General features: G+C 43.1%; 1 protein-coding gene across 3 annotated transcripts in view; it reads right to left on the reverse strand.

Annotated features, from left to right (window-relative positions):
• TBC1D22A (TBC1 domain family member 22A) overlaps positions 1–27468 on the reverse strand; it is a 443842-nt gene that overhangs the window by 340472 nt on the left and 75902 nt on the right. Inside the window, exons 6-7 of one of the 3 annotated variants that reach the window (XM_073328374.2) lie at positions 16215–16343; positions 11580–11642 (exon numbers count right to left, since the gene is read on the reverse strand). The exons of 1 other annotated variant lie outside the window; for it this stretch is intronic. In XM_073328374.2, coding sequence (XP_073184475.1) covers positions 11580–11642; positions 16215–16343 — 192 coding nt within the window. The remainder of the gene's footprint in view (positions 1–11579; positions 11643–16214; positions 16344–27468) is intronic. One more of the 3 variants, XM_073328375.2, reaches the window with a different exon arrangement.

Raw genomic sequence — 27468 nt, forward strand, 5'->3', positions numbered from 1 at the left:
AATTTGCAGCAAGGTGACATGTGAATCTACCCCTCACTACCCTGCAGCAAATTAGCTCTCCATGTGGATCCTGCCGACGTGCATTAACAATCAGTTAATGCACTTTGATCTAGTCCTGTTTCAAAGCAGATTAAGTCTTTAATCCTGTGTTTTGACAGTTGGCCTGGTAAGATGCTTTAAAAATTAGTTTTATTGAACCATGCAACTGTTATCTTTGAATGCAAGTAGAAAATTTATGCCAATGCAGTTCAAATTTGTTAAAAGCTCACACTACTATAAAATGAGGAGAGAGTCAATTATTCAAAACAATTCCTCATTTGAGCTACATAACCTGAAAAAAAATAATTAAGAACTAAAAGTCAATACACTGGACTATAAACTAGTTACCACACAGTATGTACCAACACAATACCACAAATTCTAAAACTGGAAAAATATTCGTGTAAGATACCACAGCATTTGCTCTTTTTTAGATTTACATAACAGTATTAATATAGTAGTGCACTTGTATAACATGAAATGATTTCCTGTTCAGTTTGTAATTTACACTTCAAGTATTACATTTGTTAGAAAATAGCGTATCAACAGTTCATCCATCTTATTAGAAGGTTAATTTACATTCATCTTTATCTGGACCTCAAATCACTGAGCAGTAGATGACTTGCTGGACAGCAGGTGACTTAGTGCATAAAACTTTTTAATCTGAATTGTTTTAATTTGAATTGTGTTAAGGAGTTTTTCTTTCCCCTCCAAATCATAGTTTTCCCAAATCAAAATCTTGCAGCCAAAACAGATCTTGAACTGCTGTGTTTGACTCTAATAGCTACACTAACATTTAAGGTAATTCTATGTTTATACTGAAACAATGACAATTATTTTTTGCATGTGTGACCCTGCAAACTTTCAACACTAAGGTAGAAGAAAATACTTTCAAAACACTAAGTTTCTGATCCAGCATGTGGTATAGTTCCACTGACTTCAGTGAGACCACTTTTACATGCTTACACTGGCACACCTACTTCAGTGTTTCACTGGATCAGGGCCTAACTCACAGGCACATTAAATTATAAGGAGCAGTCCTGGACTGGCAGGGTAAAAGATTAGATAATTTTTCATACCGCAGTTTCTTCTCTGAAATAAAATGATCAAAAGGGTTGCAAAACTGTAGTGGGTTAAATAAAAAAATCCCTGTAAAATCATTTACAATAAAAATATTTTCAGTATTTGATCTCAGATAAGTTTGCCCTTTTCTATTCCTCTGTCTGGAAATGGTACTGCAGATATAATATAGGGATAGTTCAAATGTTTAATATTTACCTTTCTATATCCCATTGTCTATTGCATAACCACTTGTGTATTTTTAATCTGTCCCCATCTCTTCCCAAGAAACCTTTATTTGAGCTTTTTTTTAATTCCTTTTCCTTCATCCTCATTGTGTTCTTTAAATTCTTGCTCCTCTCCTTTTTCCTCATCCTCTGTCTTTATCCTACAGTATCTGTTTTGTTTTACTCTTCTCCTTCTCTTCACTGAAACGAGTCGTGAGTTAAATAAAACAAGATATAGAATTGGGACTGCTCCTCTTCCCTGGGATGTCTGGTTACCCTAAACTAAAGCAGAGCTGGTAGACTGCTGATCAAGACACATAGGAGAATGGTAAAAATAGGAAGATGAAAGGTCCCCCAGACACCTTGCCAATTTCCTTCCCAGTACCCAAAACCAGAGGATCTAATGAAAACCACAGCATACTGGGAATAATACCTCAACTATAAGGTAGGAAAGGTGGTGCAGTGCCTTAAATACTGATGGGGGTAGGGGCATGTAAGAAAGCCAACCTGCTTCTCAAACACAAACCACTCATTGGCCAATGGGTGGCAGGAAGTGCTCAAGAAAGCTCTCCCATTTCCCAGGCAAGATCTCTGCATGTGCTCTAGGATGGGAAGGGAAGGAATAAATGGAAGGTAAAGGCACCAGTACACGTGAGTGTGCTCCCAACTCCATTCCTTAGGACTCCAGAGATTGGCCATGTACCTGCCATTCAGACACCCACTTCCAGAGAGAGGATATTTGACTGGGGCAGCGGGGAGGGGGATTTTGTGAACTGTAGCCAATTTGCTATCAAATGAGCCCAAAGGTGGAAAAATGAATTATGAGAGAGGTAAACTCAGAAAAATGTGTCCTATTGCCAACTTTATTATAGGTGGGGCTGGTAGCACCACCTATTAAGGTTGCCCAATTCCTCCCATTACAAGTCCCTTTTCAGTTGCAAAATTTGCCAAAGTTTAATCATTTGAACTGAAATTTAACACATCAGCTGTCTGCCTCAGGCTGTGTGTGCGTGTGTGTGTGTGTGCGTGCGTGTAACACCCCCTTAGGCAGACAGCTGATGTGTAAAAATTATATATTTTTAAATTTCAGCCATTTCCAAGAAAGAGGCTAGGGAAATAAACATGCTTTTTCGCACGCTTAAATATATATGTATATATATACACACACACACAGACACTAATTTTGCACGCCCACTTAGAGATTCCTGGGCCGTGATTTTTCAGAATACTTCGCATTCTAAAAAACTTTATACGTCTAAAACACAGCTCCCATTGACTTCACTTCCAATTATGAGTGTTCCGTGCCATTGCAAATCAGATCCCAGCGTCTCAAGTCAAGCACCCCAAAAATGAGGAACACACAACAATTAGGGACCATCTGTGAAGTTTGATTTAAAAGACCAAGTTAGCATCACAAAGGAACTCTGTGACAGAAGCAGGAATAGAATCTATTTCTCTAAGGCAGCATTAACTGTCTTAGCAAAGTTTCAGAGTAGCAGCCACGTTAGTCTGTATTCGCAAAAAGAAAAGGAGTACTTGTGGCACCTTAGAGAGTAACAAATTTATTTGAGCATGAAGTGAGCTGTAGCTCACGAAAGCTTATGCTCAAATAAATTTGTTTGACTCTAAGGTGCCACAAGTACTCCTTTTCTTTTTGTCTTAGCAAAGAGATCAGTTGTGTTAATACAACAGAACCTCCCTTCTCTTCCTGCAATGTCCTACCTCTTTTCACTACACAACTGCCAATTTCTACAACAAAAGAGGCAGGACCCCAATGGACAATGGCCTCCTTCACTACACAGCCCTCATTCATCTCCAAAGCAGGTCCATCCTGTGAAGCAAATGAAGCATGGGTCTAAGCAGAAAAAAAATAATCTGTAATTAAAGATTGTGTAATACATATATACAAGGGAGAGAAATCAAAGATGCATAGGTAACCATAATTTTAGCATTTCCTTACTTTGAGCATTTAACTTTGTAATCTTAATTATGTTTTTTAACATAAGCTTTGGTGTAACACACACACAGCAATTTTTTTTTCATCTGCTGAATAACATTTTACAAGAGAATAAGGGAAAATCTACAGAAAACCAAAATTGATATGGTGATGTTGTATAAAAGGGAAGGTGACCATCTACACTAATGTGGTCACAAGTTTTATAAAATTGCGATAAATCTTCTAAAAAGAACGCCTTCTGAGGTATCATTGAAAAGGTTATTATCTCATTACAATGAATGTATTGACACTGTGCATGGAGTTATGAAATGTTGCTGTATGTTTGAGTCACAAACACATTGTGGTCTGAGAAATGCCCACAGGTTAGCTCTTTAGAGAAAACAGAGGAGCTGAAAATAAGGATGTCTAAGTCATCCCCGAAAACACCTCAGATGACAACAGGTAGGCAAAAGTGCAAGCTAAAATATGCAATTCGTATGAAGGGCTGGTCAACGAGCACGTACGGCGCTGGAACTGTGTGCCGCGGCACTTATGCAATGGACTGCCTAACCCCATGACACAGCTGATTTTTTCAGGAAAGGGGGCAAAGATATAAAAGGTGGGAACAAAAGGCCCCTGGCCACCTCTTTCCTACCACATCTCTAAACTGATGAACTCTGACAAAGGAAACTTTGAACAACGCACTGAGGTCCCCAGAACCATTCTGGGAAACCAGATAGACTTATAGAAACAAGCAGATATAACATCCCTTCTAGCATTTTGGATTTATAAACTCGAATTCATCTGTAACGTACTTTACCAGCTTTAACCTCTGAAATAACTCAGCTCTTTTCTTAGCCCTGGTCTACACTACAGGGTTAGGTCAAATTTAGCTGCGTTAGGTCAATTTTATAATGTATGCGTCTACACAAGCAACCCCTTTAGGTCGACGGAACGGGCTCTTAAAGTTGATATTCTGTATTCCTCCCCAGCGAGGGGAGTAGAGCTAAAAACGACCTTGCTGGGTCGAATTTGGGGTAGTGCAAATCGACATTATTGACCTCCGAGGACTATCCGAGAGTGCCCCAATGTGACCACTCTGGACAGCACTTTCAACTCCAATGCACTAGCCAGATACACAGTAAAAGCTCCGGGAACTTTTGAATTTCATTTCCTGTTTGGTCAGCGTGGCGAGCTCAGCAGCATAGGTGACCATGCAGTCCCCCCAGAATCGCAAACGAGCTCCAGTATGGAGTGAACAGGAGACACTGGATCTGATTGCTGTGTGGGGAGAAGAATCTGTGGAGGCCGAACTCCTATCAAAGAGAGGAAATGCTTATATATATATACACACCAAAATGGCACAGGGCATGATGGACAGAGTCTATAACATGGACACACAGCAGTGCCGCATGAAAGTCAAGGAGCTCAGGCAAGCCTACCAAAATACAAAGGAGGCAAATGGTCACTCTGGGTCAGAGCCCCATACATGCCGCTTCTATGATCAGCTGCATGGCATTCTAGAGACCCTACCACTACCCCACCACTGTCCGCAACACCTGCAACGGGTGTGGGGGGAGAGGAGGGGGGGAATTCTCACGCAACATAGTGGAGGATTTTGTGGATGGGTCGGGGCGGAATGCACAGCAGGCAAGCAGTGAATTCATTCTCCCTGGCACCCTGGAGCCAAATACGCTCCTATCAAGGTTCCTCCCCCACTCTGAACTCTAGGGTACAGATGTGGGGACCTGCATGAAAAACCTCCTAAGCTTATCTTTACCAGCTTAGGTCAAAACTTCCCCAAGGTACAAAATATTCCACCCTTTGTCCTTGGATTGGCCGCTACCACCACCAAACAAATACTCGTTACTGGGGAAGAGCTGTTTGGACGCGTCTTTCCCCCCAAAATACTTCCCAAAACCTTGCACCCCACTTTCTGGACAAGGTTTGGTAAAAAGCCTCACCAATTTGCCTAGGTGACTACAGACCCAGACCTTTGGATCTTAAGAACAATGAATAATCCTCCCAACACTTGCACCCCACCTTTTCTGGGAAATGTTGGATAAAAAGCCTCACCAATTTGCATAGGTGACCACAGACCCAAACCCTTGGATCTGAGAACAATGAAAAAGCATTCAGTTTTTTTACAAGAAGACTTTTAATAGAAATAGAAGTAAATAGAAATAAAGAAATCCTCCCTGTAAAATCAGGATGGTAGATACCTTACAGGGTAATTAGATTCAAAACATAGAGAATCCCTCTAGGCAAAACCTTAAGTTACAAAAAAGAAACAGACAGAAATAGTTATTCTATTCAGCACAATTCTTTTCTCAGCCATTTAAAGAAATCATAATCTAACACATACCTAGCTAGATTACTTACTAAAAGTTCTAAGACTCCATTCCTGGTCTATCCCCGGCAGAAACCAGCATATAGACAGACACACAGACCCTTTGTTTCTCTCCCTCCTCCCAGCTTTTGAAAGTATCTTGTCTCCTCATTGGTCATTTTGGTCAGGTGCCAGTGAGGTTACCTTTAGCTTCTTAACCCTTTACAGGTGAGAGGATTTTTTTCTCTGGCCAGGAGGGATTTCAAAGGGGTTTACCCTTCCCTTTATATTTATGACAGCTCCCAAGTCGGGATCCCCAACCCTGAAGGTGGAGAAGGCACCTCTGGTGAGTGCACATTTGTAACTACAGTACAGGGTTTAAAAGCAATAGAGTTTAATGTTTGATTTGCCCTGAAGAATTGGGATGCATTCGCGGCCAGTACAGCCACTGGAAAAATCTGTTAATGTGTCTGGGATGCAGCGGGAATCCTCCAGGGACATCTCCATGAAGCTCTCCTGGAGATACTCTGAAAGCCTTTGCAGAAGGTTCCTGGGGAGAGCTGCCTTATTTCGTCCTCCACAGTAGGACACTTTACCACACCAAGCCAGTAGCAAGTAGTCTGGAATCATTGCAGTACAAAGCATGGCAGCAAATGGTCCTGGGTTTTGGTCACATTCAAGCAACATTCGGTCTTTATCTTTCTGTGTTAGCCTCAGGAGAGTGATATCATTCATGGTCACCTGGTTGAAACGGGAACTTTTGTATGGGAACAGTAAAAGGACCCTGTTCATGCTGAGCTGTTTGCACTTGGCTAAAAGGGATCATCCCATAGCTGTGCAACGGGGGGAGGGGTGAACAGATCATCCCAAATAGCCACGCGGAGGGGTCAGAGGTGTGTGCAGCACATCCACCCAAAAACGGAAGCCCCTCCTTTCAAATAGCAAGCCCAACTGGCATTGCTTCTATGGGAAAGGAGAACACTGAAGTTTGAAAACATTCCCACATGTTATGAAGGCGTTAGAAGCCAAACCCGTGTCCTCTTTGGGTTACCATGGCTGCCTAGAAACCAAATTCTGTTGCCCAGCCATGTGTGATGTGTCACCATACCTGCAGGCGCTCAATATAAAAGGCAAACTGAGACCTTGTACCATACTAAAGCACATGTGCTGTCTGTTTTGAATTGCTTGATTCACTGTGAAAGTCTCCCTTTTGTTCTCAGAAATGTATAGTCTTAAATTTTACTCTCCCTTTTTATCCTGCTGCATGTGCAAAAGCTTTGATGCTCCTCCTATTATCTCCGTCCCTGAGGTTATCGCAGATTAGAAGGCGAAAAAAACCTCACTCTCAGTAACATGTTTTCTGAGCTCATGCAGTCGTCCTGCATTGATAGGGCACAGCTGAATGCATGGAGGCATTCAGTGGCAGAGTCCAGAAAAGCACTAAGTGAGCGTGATGAGAAGAGGCAGGATGCAATGATGTGGCTAATGGGAGAGCAAACCGACATGCTCAGGCATCTGGTGGAGCTGCAAAAAAGCCAACAAGAGCCCAGACCACCGCTGCACCCACTGTACAAATGCCTGCCCTCCTCCCCAAGTTTCGTATCTTCCTCACCCAGATGCCCAAGAACGCGGGGGAGGAGAGGGCTCCGGGCACCCAGCCACTCCACTCCAGAGGATGGCTCAAGCAACACAAGGCTGTCATTCAAACAGTTTTGATTTGTAGCGTGGCTACAATAAGCAATGTTCCCTTGTCCTTCCCTCCTCCCCCACCCCACCCGGGCTACCTTATCAATTATTTCCGTGTTTTTTTTTAATTAATAAAGAAAGAATGCATGGTTTCAAAATAGTGACTTTATTTCCTTTGCCAGGTGTGAAAGGGGGGAGGGTGGTTAGCTTACAGGGAATAAAAATCAACAAAGTGGGCAGGTTTGCATCAAGGAGAAACACACACAACTGTCACACCGTAGCCGGTCCAGTCATGAAACTCATTTTCAAAGCCTCTCCGATGTGCAGCGCATCTAGCTGTGCTCTTCTAATCACCCTGGTGTCTAGCTGTTCAAAATTGGCAGCCAGGTGATTTGCCTCAACGTTCCACCCCACTATAAACATCTCCCTCTTACTCTTACAGATATTATGGAGCACACAGCAAGCAGTAAGAACAATGGGAATATTGGTTGCGCTGAGGTCTAACCTAGTCAGCAAACAGCGCCAGCGAGCTTTTAAACATCCAAAGGCACATTCTACCACCATTCTGCACTTGATCAGCCTATAGTTGAACTGCTCCTTACTATTGTCCAGGCTGCCTATGTATGGCTTCTTAAGCTGTGGGAGCAAGGGTCTCCAAAGGTAACTGTCGGCATTTCAACATCCCCAACAGTTATTTTCTGGTCTGGGAAGTAAGTCCCTTCTTGCAGCTGCTCAAACAGCCAGGAGTTCCTAAAGATGCGAGCATCATGCACCTTTCCCGGCCATCCCACGTTGATGTCGGTGAAACATCCCTTGTGATCCACCAGTGCTTGCAACACCATTGAGAAGTACCCCTTGCGGTTTATGTACTGGCTGCCAAGGTGGTCCAGTACCAAGATAAGAATATATGTTCCGTCTATCTCCCCACCACAGTTAGGGAATCCCATTGCACCAAAGCCATCCACTATGACCTGCACATTTCCCAGAGTCGCTACCCTTGATATCAGCAGCTCAGTGATTGTGTTGGCTACTTGAATCACACCAGTCCCCACAGTAGATTTGCTCACTCCAAATTGATTCCTGACTGACCGGTAGCAGTCAGGCATTGCAAGCTTCCACAGGGCTATCACCACTCATTTCTCAACTGTCAGGGCAGCTCCTATCTTGGTATTCCTGCACTTCACTTGACTTATGAGGAGAGGCTGAGGGAACTGGGATTGTTTAGTCTGCAGAAGAGAAGAATGAGGGGGGATTTGATAGCTGCTTTCAACTACTTGAGAGGTGGTTCCAGAGAGGATAGTTCTAGACTATTCTCAGTGGTAGAAGAGGACAGGACAAGGAGTAATGGTCTCAAGTTGCAGTGGGGAAGGTTTAGGTTGGATATTAGGAAAAACTTTTTCACTAGGAGGGTGGTGAAACACGAATGCGTTATCTAGGGAGGTGGTGGAATCTCCTTCCTTAGAAGTTTTTAAGGTCAGGCTTGACAAAGCCCTGGCTGGGATGATTTAATTGGGGATTGATCCTGCTTTGAGCAGGGGGTTGGACTAGATGACCTCCTGAGGTCCCTTCCAACCCTGATATTCTATGATTCTATGATTCAGGGTGGGGGAAAGCAGCTCACAGAGTTCCAGGAAAGCGGCCTTACGCATGCAAAGATTTCGCAGCCACTGGGAATCATCTCATACCTACAAGACTATGTGGTCCCACCAGTCTGTGCTTGTTTGCCGGGCCCAGAATCGGCATTCCACTCTAACAACCAGCCCCACTGCCACCATGATGTCCCAATTGCCACAGCCTGTGCTTTCAGGAACATCTGTGTCCATGTCCTCCTCACAATCGTCCTCATGCTGCCATCTCTTAGCCAGGTTCTGCACATACCACAGTATAATGCACGAGGTGTTTACAATGCTCGCAACAGCAGTGATGAGCTGAGCAGGCTCCATGCTTGCCATACTATGGCGCCTGCACGGGTAATCCAGGAAAAAAGGCAATAAATCATTGTCTGCAGTTGCTTTCATGGAGAGAGGGAGGGGAGACTGACGACATGTACCCAAAGCCACCCATGACAATGTTTTTGCCCCATCAAGCATTGGGAGCTTAACGCAGAATTCCAATGGAGACTGCGATAACTCTGGGATAGCTTCCCACAGTTCACCTCTCCGTGAGTCAATGCTAGCCACGGTAGTGAGTATGCACTCCATTGACCTAACGTGCTTAGTGGGGACATACACAATCGACTGTATAAAATCAATTCCTGAAAATCGACTTCTATAAAATCGACCTAATTTTGTAGTGTAGACATACCCTTAGTAAGGTAACTAAAGATTTATGAATTTAGGATTGGCTACAGCATTATTTTTGGTGTGTGATCTGAAGTATCTATTGACCTTGGTAAGTGACTAGCCGCCTGGGCCTGGAAGAACTTAATGTGTGGTGAATTTGGTATCAATAACCTTTCATCGTGAATAGGGTGACCAGATAACAACTGTGAAAAAATGGGACGGGGGTGGTGGGTAATAAGCGCCTATGTAAGAAAAAGTCCTAAAAAACTTTAAAAAAACGGGACATCTGGTCACCCGAATCGTGAAGTCCATTTTGCCTGGGTGGTAATAAGTGGCTAGAATACCTAAGGATATGGTCTGTACTCTGTGGTAAAACTAGTATAGTGGTCCAGCAGTGAACCTTTATTACTGGCTTGGTGAAATCAAATGATAGAATATACCACCAGTTTGGGGTGTCTACCCTCTTTTCTGACCATCAGCTCTCTCAGCTGTGACCCATTCTAGGTACAGTGACAGATATACCTACTATAAAAATTACTTTGTTTTAAGTGGAATCAAAACAAGATCTGCAAGTGAGTTAGTAGTCACATTCAAGTCTTGGTGCACCAGCAATTATAGAAAGAAGTGGGCATGGTGAGGTTCCAAGTGTTCACATGTATATTCTTGTCTTAAAACTTTGCCCTCCCCCCAAAACGTGAGTGATGTCACACAGTAAAGAGTGCTTCTACTTTGAAACATGACTAAAATGGCATTGTAGGCATTCCATATCAAATGTGCTCAGTTTACAAGTTAAAAAATATTTGGAATTTTAAATTTTATTTTGGGAGTTATGATGCATTTGGGGGGAAGAGCAGGGGATGGGGTTGAGAAGAGTTTAATGGGTTTGGTTACTTGTTTTTAACTGTCAGGCCTGCTAATCCAACTTGGACTCAATGGCAAACTGAATTCCTTCCCTCACATATCAGCATTTGTAATAGAGTTCCCCCAGATGAAATTAAGTCCTCAATTACAACCTGTGCAACCCCTCCATCTTCAGACTATGCACTCAAAACAGTTGCTGTGCAAGAACCGAATTCAGCTCACTCAGTGTTAGCTTCGCAGTGCTAACTGGAAGAAAAAGAAAAAAGGCATTTTTTTTCAATATATGCAGGGACCAGACCCGTTGAATAAAAAGATGCCATGTTTTTAGTCTGTTTTCAAAGTACAACACTTCTATTTAGGCCAAAGATGCCCACTGTAAAGATTTTAAGGAGTTCAAAGGAATAGTTGTATTCCATGCTAACATTTACAACCTGCAAACAGCAACTGAAAAGAGTTTAACAGTGTAGAAAAAAAACACAGGTGTTTAGACCTCATATAAAGGAATCTATTTTACATTTCTAATTAAATATTTGTAAGTAAGTTCTTTAAAAGTACAACACTATGTATGCATGTAGTATTTAAATATTACAGACAGAACAGCTTTAAATTACTGGGGAGAGGGGGGAAGAGAACCAGAGACATTAATAACGAAAACAAACCAAAACCAAAACTAACCTAATAGGAGGAAGACCAACCAATTATGCAAGATAATGGAATACAAAAAATAAGCCAGAAAAAAAAATCTGCCATACATATGCCATCACAGACTAAATCACTTTGTCTGATAGCATAGAGTAATGTTGGGCAGCCTGGGATACATGGATCATGGAAAAGAATACATTTGACAAAGTGACCATAGGTGATCAACAAAAATTGTTGATCAAAAAAGAAAATGGAAAAACTCACACATTGGGGCTCAGTCCAGATGACCTCATTCATCTCTTTAACCTTTCACTGGCGTACTCACCTTTTTCAACATTATTCTCAGGTTGCAACTATATCACTTCTCTATCTTGATTATTTGCTTTTCAAGCATTGTCCTCAAGCCAAGATGGCAATCATATGCATAATGTAATTACTAATAAAAAAATATAGCCAGTCTGGGAGTACTCAGAAATTAATCATCTAAACAGTTAAAATTAATTGACAACAATTCTTACCTCTGTTACTTTGGGTTGAAGTCTTAAAGCTTCAGGATTCATACGAGGGATATCTATGTGAATCTAATTGGACAGAAAACATTTTAGAAAAAAATCAATAAGTACGTACAATTTATTTTTTTAACATTATTGAACTTTCATTTTTTCTTGACTGTTTTTGTTAGAATATGTATATAACCAGAAATGTATCCTGAGACCCTAGTCTGCCATCATTTAGAGTGGTGGCTCTTAAAAGTTTTCTAGGGCCTGGTCCACACTACTTAGTTAGGTGGACACAAGGCAGTTTACATTGATCTAGTTGTGCATATGTCTCAAATTGATCTTCCACTGCTGTAAATACCCCGTTATGCCAACATCATAACACCACTTCCCTGAGCAGCGTTGAGCTACAGTCAATGTACTTCGGTCGATAAAGGGTAACTGTAGACACTGCATTACTTATGTTGACCTGTCCACCAGCAGCTTGACACAATGCCCCACACTGACCGCTTTGGTTACCACTGAACTCCACTGCCCAGGAGTCATACAGAAGCCCCCCGCTTCCATTTAAAGTAACATGAATTTTTGAAATTCGTTTTCCTGATTGCCTGGCTTGGCGAGCACACCTAGCAGCTCTCCATTGTTAAGTGCAACAGCCCAGCTCACCATGCTAGCTACACACTCCAGACACATTCCTGCCTGTCAGAGACAGGAGATATTGGATCTCCTGGGCCTGTGGAGAGAAGAGACTCAGCAGGCACAGACCTGATCCAGTGGCAGAAACGTTTACATCTTCGAGCAGATTGCTATGGTGATGAAGGAGAAAGGCTACAGCAGGGACCATCAGCAGCGTCACATGAAAGCCAAGGAGCTGCGACAGGCATACAAGAAAGCCAATCTATCCAATGCCGAGTCCCAGATATGCCACTTTTACAAAAGAGCTGCATGCCATTCTCAGCAGAGACCCCACCACTCACAACAGTACCATGGCTAGCTGCAAGGAGCCTGAGTCACAAGCCCCTGCTGTAAACAGCAAGGAGAAAGAGGTGGTGGTGTATTTGTTTTACAACTGCATAGGTTTCTTTAAAAAACACTGATTTTGTTAGAGAATAAAATTATATTATTTGGAACACAATTCATCTTTGTTAGTTCACAACATATGCTGCTAACTGCTCAGCTGTTCCGAAAGCAGTTACCCATTATTGCACAATGTGACACAGCTCATAGAATCATTCACAAACAAAATTAACAGTTGCATTGACAATGTAAAACTGCCACATTTACAGCAACCACAACATGATTCCTACCAGCCACAAAGGAGCACATTACAGTACCATATACTTTCTGTCTCACTGTTAAAATGGTCTTTCAAAGCCTCCCTGAGATGTATAACTCCACATTGACTTCTTCTAATAGCCTTTGTATCTGGCTGCTCAAATCCAGCAGACAGCTACTCAACTCCTGCCCTCCACTCCAGCAGATACTTTTCTCCCTTTGCTTCACAGATATTATGCAGGACACAGCAGGTAGCTATAACCACTGGATATTTTTCTCACTGATGTCCAATCTTGTGAGTAAACTACACCAGTGACATAGGTGCCAACTCCTTGCACGCTCCAGAGCTGGAACACCCAAGGGGGGGAAGGGGGGAGAGAAGTGGATGCTCAGCACCCACCAACTGTAGCTGATCGGGGGCACCGCCAAACAGCTTGACAAGAAGAACAACAAAAATGATTAAAGGTCTAGAAAATGTGACTTATGAGGGAAGATTGAAAAAAGATGATGTGGGGGACATGATAATGGTTTTTAAGTACATAAAAGATTGCGACAAGGAGATGGGAGGAAAATTATTCTCTAACATCAGAGGCTAGAACAAGCAGCAATGCGCTTAAATTGCGCCTAGGGCAGTTTAGGTTGGACATTAGGAAAAACTTCCTAACTGTCAGGGTGGTTAAGCACTGGAATAAGTCTCCAATCACCTGTCATGGATGGTCTAGATAATTCTTAGTCCTGCCTTGAGTACAGAGGACTGGACTAGAAGACCTCTTGAAGTCCCTTCCAGTCCTACGATGTTATGATTCTATCACTATTTTAAACAATGTACCAGAAAGAAGGAACTTTTGGGACAAATGAAATTAACTGGATTTCCTAGGAAATGCTAGAGAGAGAAGATGAATGCAAATTCACACCTCTGGATCTAACCTTCTGAAACTATGACCTGAGGAGAAACCCATTGTCTGCTGATTATCTGAAGATCAGTGCCCCAAGCTGCATAAAGAAGAGACTCAGGGCATGTCTATGCATACCATGCTGCTGAAGCAGACCTGTACCGATGCAGCTGCGCCGTGCAATGCATGTGCTGAAGACACTCTAAGACAACAGAATAGAGCTCTTCCGTCAGCATAATAAAACCACTCTGCGAATGCTGTGCACACAAGCGCTTATGTCGGTATAACTTGCGTTGCTCGGGAGGGTGGTTTACTCACATTCCTGAGCGACATAAGTTATGCCAACATAGGCTGTTGTGTAAACAGCCTCCGATTCACAGCTGTGCTTGTTGTAACTACAGAAAAACACTTTGGTGGGGTTTGAAAGACTTATCACCTGCCAGAGCCCTTGTTGGAGTTGAGTGTGACCTCTAGTAAGCTTATTAGCATGCACGTAGGTTCTTTCATTGTTTTTAATATATGTTTTTCTCTCTAATGTTTTCACCTTCAGAATAAATATGCTTCCTTAGAAAGGGCTACGTGGTACTTTGTAACTCTGGGCAATTATGCTGTTTATAGCCTCTGAGGAGAAAGTAAAGTGCAGATGCAAGCCGCTTAGCCCATCTGGCTTGCTAGGCAACTCAGTGTGGGCAGGAAACAGTGTAGCCCGGAAAGACTCCAGTCAGGAGGGAGAGAGGTTGAATTCTGCCCAAGAGAGATGATGTCTTATAAGCCAGGAGCCTAAAAGTGGGTACCCTTGCTGGACCAAGAAGGGGGATATAGAGGTGCAGTTGCCCTGAACTGTGACATGTTGGTTTTTAATTTTAAAATACAATCTCCTGTCATCAACAAACATGTTCTTGTATCTTTCTCCTGCTCTTTTAATATAATAGATTAGAGATGCTATTAAGATTAGAGATGCTACACCAGCACTTTTGTTGGTCAGGGATGTGAAAACACATAGCCCTGACCCACATAGTTTCACCAACAAAAGCGCTGGTGTGGACAACACTACGTCAATGGAAGATGCTGTTCCACTAACATAACTACCGCTACTTTTGGGGGTGATTTAATTATGCCGGCGGGAGAGCTCTCCTCCCACCGGCATAAAGCAGCTCCACAGGAGACCTTACAGCGGCACAGTGGAAGTGGTACAGCTGTACTATTGTAAGGTCCAGAGTGTAGATATAACCTATATTCCTGTGAACTAGTCATATGGGCATATACCCCTCTAGTGTCTAATCAATCTTCCACCACCCCAATGCATTCCAAAATCTCAAACCCTTTAGTGGCAAAGATAGAACACACCGATCATCTAAAATTTGTGGAAGAATTTTCACAATTGCATGCAGAACCATCATTTGGTAGCTTTAGGTGAATATGATTGTTTCATTTATCACATGTCCTACGGGGATATGTTAAAAGCACTTAGCTCATACTCCTCAACTTCTCCCCTCCACCCTCCATTAATTTCCTTACTTTCATTGAAGTAGCAGTCATAATTTCAAGTCCTCTATTCTAATGCTATAGCACCACCTCAAAGCATTTGGAAAAGCAACTTCGGGAAGACTGGGGAATAATCTAAAGACTCAATTGGAAAAAAACTGGAAAAATTACTGTTGAACTGCAAAGAAAAAGGTTAGCTGAAGGTCCCAACGTGAACTGGAATTAATACCAAAAATTAGTCTGTATTGTAAAACTGGTGTTCAATGGGGAAAGAAAAACCTACAGATGCAGATCCACCCTGTTACAGTAAATATGTTAAGGGCTAGATCAGGGGCAGCAGGTCACAATATCCCCAGTCTGCCCACCCTTCTGGGGAGAATGTGAAGTATGACATGTATCTGTCAGAGCATAAACTCCCCCCAGCTATGCCACCGGGTGCACTTGGGGAGCAGAGAGTCAAAGCTCCGCCTTCTTCCACTCCAACCAGGGGCACAAAAACAGGGGAGTCCGGGGGGGGCGGGGCTTTTGAAAGTGGGAGGGCTATGTTAGTGAAGTGCAGGGTACTGGGGGGAAGGGGCCACGCGGGGGGGCTCCTACTATTAGGGAGCTTCTGCTACTCTCGACTCTCCCTGCCCCATGAGATGGGGAAGCTTTCTGAAGCCTGTTTCCCCTCATGTGCAGGAAGTGGTAGTATTGCATACCAAGCGCCCTAAATGATTTAATATCTTGATATTTAATGTTTTACAAGCAAAGAAATAAAATTATTAACATTTTTCTAAATTACAGATCAATTAAAGATGCCTCATTATTACTGAACAGCCTTTGCTAGATTTAAATGGTGGCAAAGCACAAAAATAATTATTGAACATATGGCTAAACAAAAATATCCTTCTGCTTTGCTATGAAGTAGTAATAAAGCAATATAGAACATACTGAACATGTTATCAAAAAGATTTTTCATGGAACTTTTAAGAGTTTCAGAGTTTTCAATAAGCTACTCTACCTGTCTGTATGTGTCTTGATGATTTTCATCATTTCTGGAGTCATAATATTGTTCAATAAAAGCAAAATATTCTTTTCGTTTTCTCTGTAAAGTGCCTTCTCTTCGGTCCACATTGGCGGGAAGATAACCCTGAAAATATGAAGAGGGAAAAAAAAGATTTCCATCATCAGATTTTTACAGGGATACAAAAAACACACAGTTCAATATGAAATTTATATTTCAAACTTTTTCAGATAAAAATATTTATTCCGTGTTTTAAAAGCAGAAATAGGTTGCAGCCCAAAATAAATTCTCTAGTTAACTTAGAACAAATGTCCACAAAACACTGACTTCTTTGTCATTTTAGGCTTTGTCTACACTATGAAATTAGGTCAAATTTATAGAAGTCGGTTTTGTAGAAAATGTTTTTATACAGTCGATTGTGTGTCTCCCCACACAAATGCTCTAAGTGTATTTAGTCAGCAGAGTGTGTCCACAGTACCAAGGCAACTGTCGACTTTCGGAGCGTTACACTGTGGTAGCTATCCCACATTTCTCGCAGTCTCCGCCGCCCATTTGAATTCTGGGTAGAAATCCCAGTGCCTGATGGGGCTAAAACATTGTCGCGGGTGGTTCTGGGTACATATCATCAGGCCCCCCTTCCCTCCCTCCCTCCGTGAAAGCGAGGGCAGACAATTGTTTTGCGGCTTTTTTCTTGAGTTACCTGTGCAGATGCCATACCACAGCAAGCATGGAGCCCGCTCAGCTAACCTTCACCGTATGTCTCATGGGTGCTGGCAAATGTGGTACTGCATTGCTCCACAGCAACAGTTTATTGCCTTTTGGCAGCAGACAATGCAGTATGACTGGTAGCAGTCGTCGACGTAGTCCAGGGTGCTCTTTTAACCAACCTCAATGAGGTTGGGGCGCCTGGGCAAACATGGGAGTGACTCAGCCAGGTCACTTCCCTTTTAAGCTTCGTTTCATGGCGATTCAGTCCTACCAGCAGTGCTGTCTTTTAATCTGCAGCCAGCAGAAGACGATGGACAGCAGACATACTGCACCGTCTTCTGCCGAGCACCCAGAAGATGATGATAGCTAGTGGTCATACTGCATAGTCTGCTGCCAGCAAGATGTATAAAGATAGATGAAGTGGATCAAAACAAGAAATAGACCAAATTTGTTTGGTATTCATTTTCTCCTCCCTCCCTCCCTCTGTGAAATCAAAGGCCTGCTAAACCCAGTTTTGAGTTCTATCCTGGAGGGGGCCATTCTGTTTCTCACAAAGCCACCCCCTTTGTTGATTTTAATTCCCTGTAAGCCAACCATGTTGTCAGTCACACCTCCCTCCACCAGAGCAACGGCAAACCGTCGTTTCGCACCCTTTTCCCTGGATTTCCCGAGCAGGAGCAGACGCCATAGCACAGCAAGCATGGAGCCCGTTCAGCTCACCACAGCAGTTATGACCATTGTAAACACCTCACGCATTATCGTGCAGTATATGCGGAACCAGCACCTGAAAAAACCAGGCGAGGAGGTGACGGCAGCACGGTGATGAGAACATGAACACACTTTTCTCTAAAACCATGTTCCCCCGTAATTTGGACATCATGGTATTAATGGGGCAGGCTTATGCCATGGAACGCCGATTCTGGGCTCGGGAAACAAGCACAGAGTGGTGGGACCACAGTGTTGCAGGTCTGGGATGATTCCCAGTGGCTCCAAAACTTTCGCATGCGTAAGGGCACTTTACTGGAACTTTGTGACTTGCTTTCCCCTGCCCTGAAGTGCAAGAATACCAAGATGAGAACAGCCCTCACAGTTCACAAACGAGTGGCAATAGCCCTGTGGAAGCTTGCAATGCCAGACAGCTACCAGTCAGTCGGTAATCAATTTGGAGTGAGCAAATCTACTGTGGGGGTTGTTGTGATGCAAGTAGCCAACTCAATCACTGAGCTGCTGCTATCAAGGGTAGTGACTCTGGGAAATGTGCAGGTCATACTAGATGGCTTTGCTGCAATGCGATTCCCTAACTGTGGTGGGGCTATAGACGGAATACATATCCCTATCTTGGGACCGGACCACCAGGGCAGTAAGTACATAAACCGAAAGGGGTACTTTTCAATGGTGCTGCAACCACTGGTGGATCACAAGGGACGTTTCACCAACATCAAGGTGGGATGGTCGGGAAAGATTCATGATGTTCGTGTCTTCAGGAACTCTGGTCTGTTTAAATGGCTGCAGGAAGGGATTTACTTCCCAGACCAGAAAATAACTGTTGGGGATGTTGAAATGCCTATAGTTATCCTTGGGGACCCAGCCTTCCCCTTAATGCCCTGGCTCATGAAGCCATACACAGGCACCCTGGACGGTAGTCAGGAGCTGTTCAACTATAGGCTGAGCAAGTGCAGAATGGTGGTAGAGTGTGCATTTGGACGTTTAAAGGGTCACTGGCGCAGTTTACCGACTTGCTCAGACCTCAGCGAAACCAATATTCCCATTGTTATTGCTGCTTGTCCCACAATCTCTGTGAGAGTAAGGGGGAAGACATTTATGGCAGGGTGGGAGGTTGATGAAAATCGCCTGGGCGCTGAAAACGCACAGTCAGACACTAGGGCGGTTAGAAGAGCACAGCAGGAAGCGCTGCACATCAGAGAAGCTTTGAAAACCAGTTTCATGGATGGCCAGGGTACTATGTGACACTTCTGTTTGTTTCTCCTTGATGAAAACCCACCCCTTTCGTTGACTCTAATTCTCTGTAAGCCACCCGCCCTCCTGCCTTCGATCACAGCTTGCTTGCAAAGGAAATAAAGTCACTATCGTTTAAAAAACATGTATTCTTTATTAATTGGTTATAACAATAGGGAGATAACTCACAAGGTAGCTCAGGTGAGGTGTGGGAGGAGGGTAGGAGGGAAGGAAAAGGCCACTTTAAAACTGGTTGAATGCCACCCTTCTGTTGCTTGGGCTGTCCACTGAGGTGGAGTGGTTGGGTGCCCGGAGCCTCCCACCCTGCGTTCTTTGGCGTCTTTGTGAGGAGACTATGGAACTTGGGGAGGAGGGAGGGCGGTTAAGCAGGGGCTGCAGCGGCAGTCTGTGATCCTGCTGCCGTTCATGAACCTCCACCAGACGCCGGAGCATGTCCGTTTGATCCCGCAGTAGCCCCAGCATTTCCTCATGCCTCCTCTGATCTTCCTGCTGCCACCTCTCCTCATGTTCATTGGCCACTGTCCTGTACTCTGCTATTGTGTCCCTCCAGACAGCTGTCAGTGTCGGACGACTGCATGAGCTCAGAGAACATTTCATCGTGTGTGTGTTTTTTTCATCGCCTTATCTGAGATAGCCTTTGGGATGGAGGACGGAGGCTTGAAATATTTACAGCTGCTGGAGGAAAAAAGGGAGTGAAGTATTTAAAAAGTTACATTTTACAGAACAATGGTTATACTTTTTCATGGTGAACACTATTCACGTTACATAGCACATGTGATTTTGGTACAAGGTCGCATTTTGCATCTTATATTGAGTGCCTGTGGCTTTGGTGCTAGAGATCACACACGCAGAGCCAGGCAACAGAGTTCAGCTTGCAGACGGCCATGGTAAGCCATAGTCTTTTGGCTTCGGCAACCTTCAAAACAGCAGCCCTCTCCTTTCCCATATCAAGCGAAGCCCATTGAGTTGGCTATTTAGTGCTGCAGTTTTCCTGTTAACGTGCAGCAGCAGAAACCAAACTAACCCCCTTCCCCCATCCAATTCTCTGGGATGATCGCTTTTCCCCTCCCCCCACCGCCTAGCTGGTATCAGGGAAGATCCCTGCTAGCCAAACACGAACAGCTCAGCACCAATGGCCCCCCTTCCCACCGCGTGACTAACTGCAGGGAGAATTTCTTTTCAGCCACAGGCAAACAGCCCAGTACAAACGGGCACCTCTGAATGTCCCCTTAATCAAATCCCCCTATTTCAACCAGGTTACCATGAATGATATCACTCTCCTGAGGATTACACAGAGAGATAAAGAATGGATGTTGCGTGAATGCCAGAGAACACCAGGACCATACACTGCCAGGCTTTATCATACAATGATAGCAGATTACTTGCTACTAGCATGGAGTGGTAAAGCGTCCTACCATGGAGGACGGAATAAGGCTGCTCTCCCCAGAAACCTTCTGCAAAGGCTTTTAGAGTACCTCCAGGAGAGCTTCATGGAGATGTCCCTGGAGGATTTCAGCTCCTTCCCCAGACACGTTAACCGACTTTTCCAGTAGCAGTACTGGCCATGAATGCATCTCTAGTCCTCAGGGCTATTTAATCATTAAAAAACACTAGCTTTTATAATATGTATTATATTTATAAAAGGTACACTCACCAGAAGTCCCTTCTCTGGCTTCATTGGATTGGGAGGGTATTTCAGTCAGAGTAATAGAAAGATCCTGGCTGTCGGGGAGAATGGTGTGCTGTGTGCTCTCCTCAAGATCGTCTTCCTCCTCCTCCTCATCTGCAAAATCCTCAGCCATGGCGGAGAGTATCCCATCATCGGAGTCCACGGACGGGGGGGGGAGAGTAGTGGTAGCGGCCCCCCTGTAGAATTGCATTTAGCTCAGCGTAGAAGCGGCATGTCTGGGGCTCCGTCCTGGAGAATCCGTTTGATTCTTTGGTTTTCTGGTACACTTGTCTGAGCTCCTTAAGTTTCACGCAGCACTGTGTTGCGTCCCTGATGTAGCCTCTGTCCCTCATGGACTCTGAGATTTTTTGAAATGTTTTGGCGTTTTGTCTTTTGGAACGTAGTTCTGATAGCACAGATTCCTCTCCCCATACAGCGATCAGATCCCGTACCTCCTGTTCGGTCCATGCTGGAGCTCTTTTTTGATTCTGGGACTGCATGGTCACCTGTGCTGATGAGCTCGCCTGGCCAAACAGGAAATGAGATTCAAAAGTTCCTGGGGCTTTTCCTGTACACCTGGCCAGTGCATCCGAGTTCAGAGTGCTGTCCAGAGCGGTCACAATGGTGCACTGTGGGATAACTCCCGAAGGCCAATACCTTCAAATTGCGTCCACGCTAACACTAATTCGAAACAGCGATGTCAATTTCAGCGCTAATCCCCTTGTTGGGGAGGGGTACAGAAATCAGTTTTAAGAGCCCTTTATGTCAAAAAAATGGCTTCGTTGTGTGGACGGGTGCAGGGTTAATTCGGATTTAACACTGCTAAATCCAACAAACTCGTAGTCGAACCAGGCCTTAGACACTTTGGGAAGAGGGGGAGGAAGAAGAGGGGTCTTCCACTTAGCTGCTACCAGATATTCCTCACTCTGGAAGCTTGATGCCTGCAGCACTTTCGATGATCAAAATTTTGGATGCCCAGTATGATGAAATGACCAGAAAACCACACTCAATTAGATGGGAACTATCACTAGGGTCTGAAAAAGAACTGTTTGTGTCTGCATTATGTATTGCAGTAAATTTATTCCATATAGTGTTACAATGCAATCATGTATGGATCTGAAAAGGCTAGAAGGGCAAGACCTAGTACCTTCACGTGAAGGATCTTTCAACTAGTCCTTTGTTTTTATTCCCAGTTCAAACTGAACACAAAATACAGCTTTAGACATTCTTACTTCAACATGTGCATTTTCAAAAACAGGATTTAAGCATTTTTTTTTCTACAAGTAGTAATTACTCCTCAAAATGCAGAGCAGATGTTTGCCTTCCAAAAAGAAAACCACATAATAATTACGTACAGAAAATAGTAATGCTAAACGATTTTGTCAATTGCCAGATTTCAGCGTGGCCTAGGGTAGCCAACTTTCTAATTTGTGAAAACCAGACACGGAGCAGGAGAACCTCCCCACCCCCTGCTCCACCTCTTCCCCCGAGGCCCCACCCCTTGCTCCACCTCTTTCCCTTGATGCCCTTCCCCCCGCACTGTCGCTAACTGATCTCTCCACCACCCTCCCCTGGCAGCTGAGCAGGGCTCTAGGGGCACAGGAGTGAGTGGGGCAAGACGTTAGGGAAAGAGCTGTGCTCCAGGAATGTGGGGGTGTGACTGGGAAAGGGCTGGGGAGGGAGCCACGCTCCGGGGGTGGAGGGATGAGTGAGGCAGAACGGGGCAGGGAGAGCTGCACTCTGGGCAGGACAGGGGAGCCGCTGGTACCTCTCTGCTGGAGCCATTCTTGAGTATTCCACTGCTTCTCCAGGCTCCAGCAACACCTGCTGCTGTTCCTGCCCCTTGTGGGTGGAGGCCGGTTACAGCAGCTAACCAGGCTTTTAACAGTTTTAGCAGAGTTGACTGGACACTGCCCGGTTCCCTTTTCGACAAGACTCTCCGGTGGAAAACCAGATACCTGCCAACCACATGGTGGCCCTTATTTTATTCACTTAATAAGCTGCATGTTACTTTTTTCTCATTTAAAATAGAAAAAAAAATGTACATATGCATATGCCCTTGCAATCCAAATTATCTTAGAACAGAACATATATTCAAACCCTTCAACATATTTCAGGGATTTTATTAAACTATTTCAAAACATGAAAGCCTTAAAATGATTTTTATGGCTATAAGTTCTTTTAAAAATTGATCCTTCTTTAGGATTAAGTAGTAAATATTAACAGTGACCTTGCCACAAAATACGGACCCTTTCAAGTTAGGTATATCTTGCTGGGAAGTCAGATCCTACCTTGACAGAGTTATGTGATTTTTTTATTAACAGATTCACCAAAAAACATATTTGTGCCACTTTAAAAACTCTTCTCCCTGTGCCACAAAAGATCCCCTCAGACAGAGGGTAACAGTCCCTTCATGCAGTATCTATCACTGCTTTCCATGCAAACTGATAGTTCAGGTCTCCAGCTAAGTGTTTTATGTAAACACATAATACTATATATCAAAGGAAACCAAAAATATGCAGTTATTTATAAACCTTCTTAAAAAACAAACCCTATGTCAGAAGATGTTTCCATAATTAGCAAATGGAATGCTTCTTGAGTATTCAGGTGCATATAAAATGAATACTGGATACTTTGTACAGGAAGTCTAATTAAAGCAGTTGCAATTCAAACAAGCAACACTAGTGTTTCATCCGATTGCAAAGAGACGGTGATCACTGTCTCCTCAGTTCCAAATTTCACACAAATTGAGGAAGAGGGGCTTTAAAAATTACTTCAGTAAAGTGTCATTCTTAACAGAGATGGTGCTAAACTTAAAAGTAAATTTGATACCAAGGACCGTTGATATAAAAATGTTAACTGTATAATATCACACCACTCACCAGCACACAGAAATGAGATTAAATGCTGCATTTCCTGCCAGTACTGCTAAAAATCTTCAAATCTAATTAACACTTCCATATTTATTAACCAATGAGTTTTTTTAAAAATAGATGTTAATCATATTAGCCATAGATAGTCCTTAACAAACAACTCCTGGGTTTCATTAGAAAATCTGTTATCATAATGTATTAAGCCACAGCAAATGCAAATGAAAGTATAACTAAGACACTTAGCACAACACTACCATATTAAATTTTCACGTTCAATCCTACACACGTTACAAACTAAATTATTCTTTATTTATTATTGCTAATATTTATGCTTTGTTTTGTAACATGAAACAATCATTGGATGGTTTTCTAGTCTATTTCTTTGGATTTTTGTTTGTTTTGTTTCTTTTTTAAAAAAGATAACACATTAAAAAGATAAAGGACAATCTCAATCATTTTTGTAGAATATTAAGAATTGATCAATTATATATTATTCCTCCCCCTCCCACCAGTCAGAAAATTACAGTATTAACTTAATTTTTTTCCTCTTTGTTTAATAGCAATTTTTTGATGGACGCACTGAATCACTATCTTAAGATACACAAAATGTTGTTACAATTTGGTAAAGTCCTCCATTTTCAGTACACTACGAACGTAGCTTGGCATGAAGTATGGATGGCTTTAACACAAAACTAGGACACAGTGAGGCTCTCACTACAACAGAACAAGAATGTATTCTTAAAATTAATCCTATTTTAGGAGGCTATCAAACATATCATCTCCAGATCTTTCACCCCTACAACAGGTACCTCACTGAGACCATATCTTTTGAAATATACCGACATATAGCTGGTTCCAGATATTTTAAATTACATCAGCATTTAGTCTCAAGATGCAGGCTCTCTGAATTCAAAATCTTGTCTCAATGCTTTGTGTTAAGTTAAATATTGAATTCTGGCTTTAAGAATAGAGTGACTATTTTTATAAAGTGTCGCCTCTATTAGACATGATAGTGGCAGTCCCTGAGCATTTTCTTGACTCTCAAATGTTTTCCATATTGGAAATTGTTTTGAACAGACACAGTAACATTACATAACCAGAGGTTTAGTGAGAAGCCTCTCAATTTGTTAGCAGTAAATTGCTTTTTAGCGTATGTACCTTTAATACTAGATTTACAAGATGAGGGGATCTGTCTCTGGCCCCAAACAAATGGTTTATATTTTTTAAAACCAGTCTTCTGACCAATTCCAAACTACAATTGTTACCACTCCTCAGTTTAGTTTTGTTTAATGTTCTTCTTTTCCAAATGACCTGCATGGAAGTGAGCATACAAAGTATCATACTGAAGTAACACCTCCCCTACACAGTAGTTAAAACAGGAAGTGAAGACTACAGTATCCAATTGATATTGCAGGGGGATTTACCACTAGATGAAAACGAAATAAGTAGAAGATACAATTTGGTCAGTAAGATTAACATTCCTACCCTCCGAAAAAGTATCATGAGATCTTTTGATACCATTAGCACTCAGGACCTTTGTTTTTTGTGTCACCTTCCTAAAAATGTAGTAGAGCATTGATTAAATACCAACTCCATGAGGAAAGTCACCAGAAGCATTCTTTGATGGTCTCCTATCAAATAAGTGACCCAGGAAGACCCTACTTAGTATTAGAATACAAATTAGAAAAGGTACTGTTGTACTGGGTAATCGAGCGTAGTAATGCTCAGGAAGTCACTGATGGTTTTGCATGCATGGGGTTCCCGAATTGTATTGGGTCAATTGATGGGAACCATGTGCCTATTATTTGCCCCACCATAGCTCAGAATTTATAAACAGAAAGGGGTATTTCCTTATGGGGCTTGAAAGACTGGTCAACCACCATGCCAGGTTTACAGACACATACTAGGTGGTTTGGAAGGGTCCATGATGCTAGGACCTTTTGGAACACTGCTGTATTTAAATTAATGGAGAAAGAACTGTTTGCCCCCAGGGAACACTATGGACATTAATGGTATGGCTATTGCTCTGGTTATCCTGGGAGACCTGGCTTATCCTTTGTTTCCCTGGTTAATTAAGCCATTCACAGATAGTTTGGCAGAACGTATTTTGCATAGTATTTGTGAAAATAAAGGAGAAGCCTTAGCAGCATGTGGGAGGCTGAAATACGGAGTGGTTTCAGCAGCCGGCAAGGTGACCAACGCAAAAACAGCTGGGGCAATGTTGTCAGGGACATCTATTACTCTCATTTTGAGTCTCAGGCTTGAAATTGAGCAGCTGTACATCCAGCTGTTAATTCAAGGAGGTGAGGGTGGAAAAATGATTACTAACCTTCCATAACTGTTGCTCAAGACGTGTTGCTCATGTCCATTCCAATGTAGGTGTGTGCTTATCTTGAGTTTTTTCCCTTCAGTGGTATCAGCTGGGTCAGCTCTGCTGCCCCCTAGGGTCAAGCACTCATAGCAGCAGTATAAAGGGGCCCACCGACCCATAGTCCCCTCAGTTCCTTCTTGCCGGCTAACTCCAACAGAGGGACAAGTGGGGGGGGGAGGGTTGGGAATGAACATGAGCAGCACATCTTGAAGAACAGTTACAGAAGGTTAGTAACTGCTTGTTTTCTTCGAGTGCTTGCTTGTGTCTATTTAAGTGTTGGTGTCTCCCAAGCAGTAATGCAGGCGGAGGGTTCGGAGTTTATTGACATGCTAATTGTAACACAGCTCAGCCAAATCCAGCATCCTCATTACCCTGTTGGATGATGTCGTAATGAGATGAAAAGGTGTGGACTGATGACCACGCTGCTCTGCAAATTTTCTGTACAGATACTTGATCTACAAATGCCACCAAAGAAGCTTGAGCCATTGTAGAGAGTGTGCAGTCAGGGCAAGAAGAGCTGGGACCTTTGCCAGGTCATAGCATATGTGGATACAGAAAGTGATTCATGAAGAAATTCTCTGGGCTGAGACTGGAAGGCCTTTCATTCGGTCAGCAGTGATTACAAAAAGCTAAATAGATTTCCAAAATGACATAGTCCTTTCTATGTAGAAGGCAAGTGCAAATCTGACATCCAGCGAGTGGAGTCTCTGTTCCCCTCTATTGGCATGTGGCTTTGGATAGAAGACTGACAGGAAGATATCCTGCTTACTATGGAATTGCAACATCACCTTTGGAAGGAATGGAGAATGTGGCCGCAATTGAACCTTGTCCTTGAAGGAGACTGTATAAGGTGGTTCCGATGTAAGGGCTTGAATCGCCGAGATCCTTCTGGCAGAAGTAATGGCCGTCAGAAAAGCCACCTTCCAGGATATGTAGAGCACATTACCAGCAGTTCAAACGGAGGTCCTGTTAGCCTTGCCAACACCAAGTTGAGGTCCCAAGGAAGGAGTGGCTGCCGTTCCTGGGGGTATAATCTCTCCAGGTCATTAAGGATATGACTACAGATAGAGTTTGAGAAAACAGAACAGCCATTCACTCACGGGTGGAAAGCTAAATTTTCCACCATATGGACCCTAACAGAGGACAGAATTAGGCCTTGTTGTTTCAAGTGGAGCAAGTAGTCTAAAATGAAATGTAGAGTCAACTTCTAGCCCTCATCTACCTACAATGACTATGGCCATGAGTCATCTGGAACAGAATTAGTAGGGGAAGCAAAAGTGGATGGGAACCTGGGAGGCAGTAACCATCAGATGGTCGAGTTCAGGATCCTGACACAAGGAAGAAAAGAGAGCAGCAGAATATGGACCCGGGACTTCAGAAAAGCAGACTTTGATTCCCTCAGGGAACTGATGGGCAGAATCCCCTGGGAGAATAACATAAGGGGGAAAGGAGTCCAGGAGAGTTGGCTGTATTTTAAAGAATCCTTATTGAGGTTACAGGGACAAACCATCCCGATGTGTAGAAAGAATAGTAAATATGGCAGGCGACCAGCTTGGCTTAACAGTGAAATCCTTGCTGATCTTGAACACAAAAAAGAAGCTTAAAAGAAGTGGAAGATTGGACAAATGACCAGGGAAGAGTATAAAAATATTG

Source organism: Lepidochelys kempii, chromosome 1 (genome assembly GCF_965140285.1).
Source record: "Lepidochelys kempii isolate rLepKem1 chromosome 1, rLepKem1.hap1, whole genome shotgun sequence".
NCBI classification, from domain to species: domain Eukaryota; kingdom Metazoa; phylum Chordata; order Testudines; family Cheloniidae; genus Lepidochelys; species Lepidochelys kempii.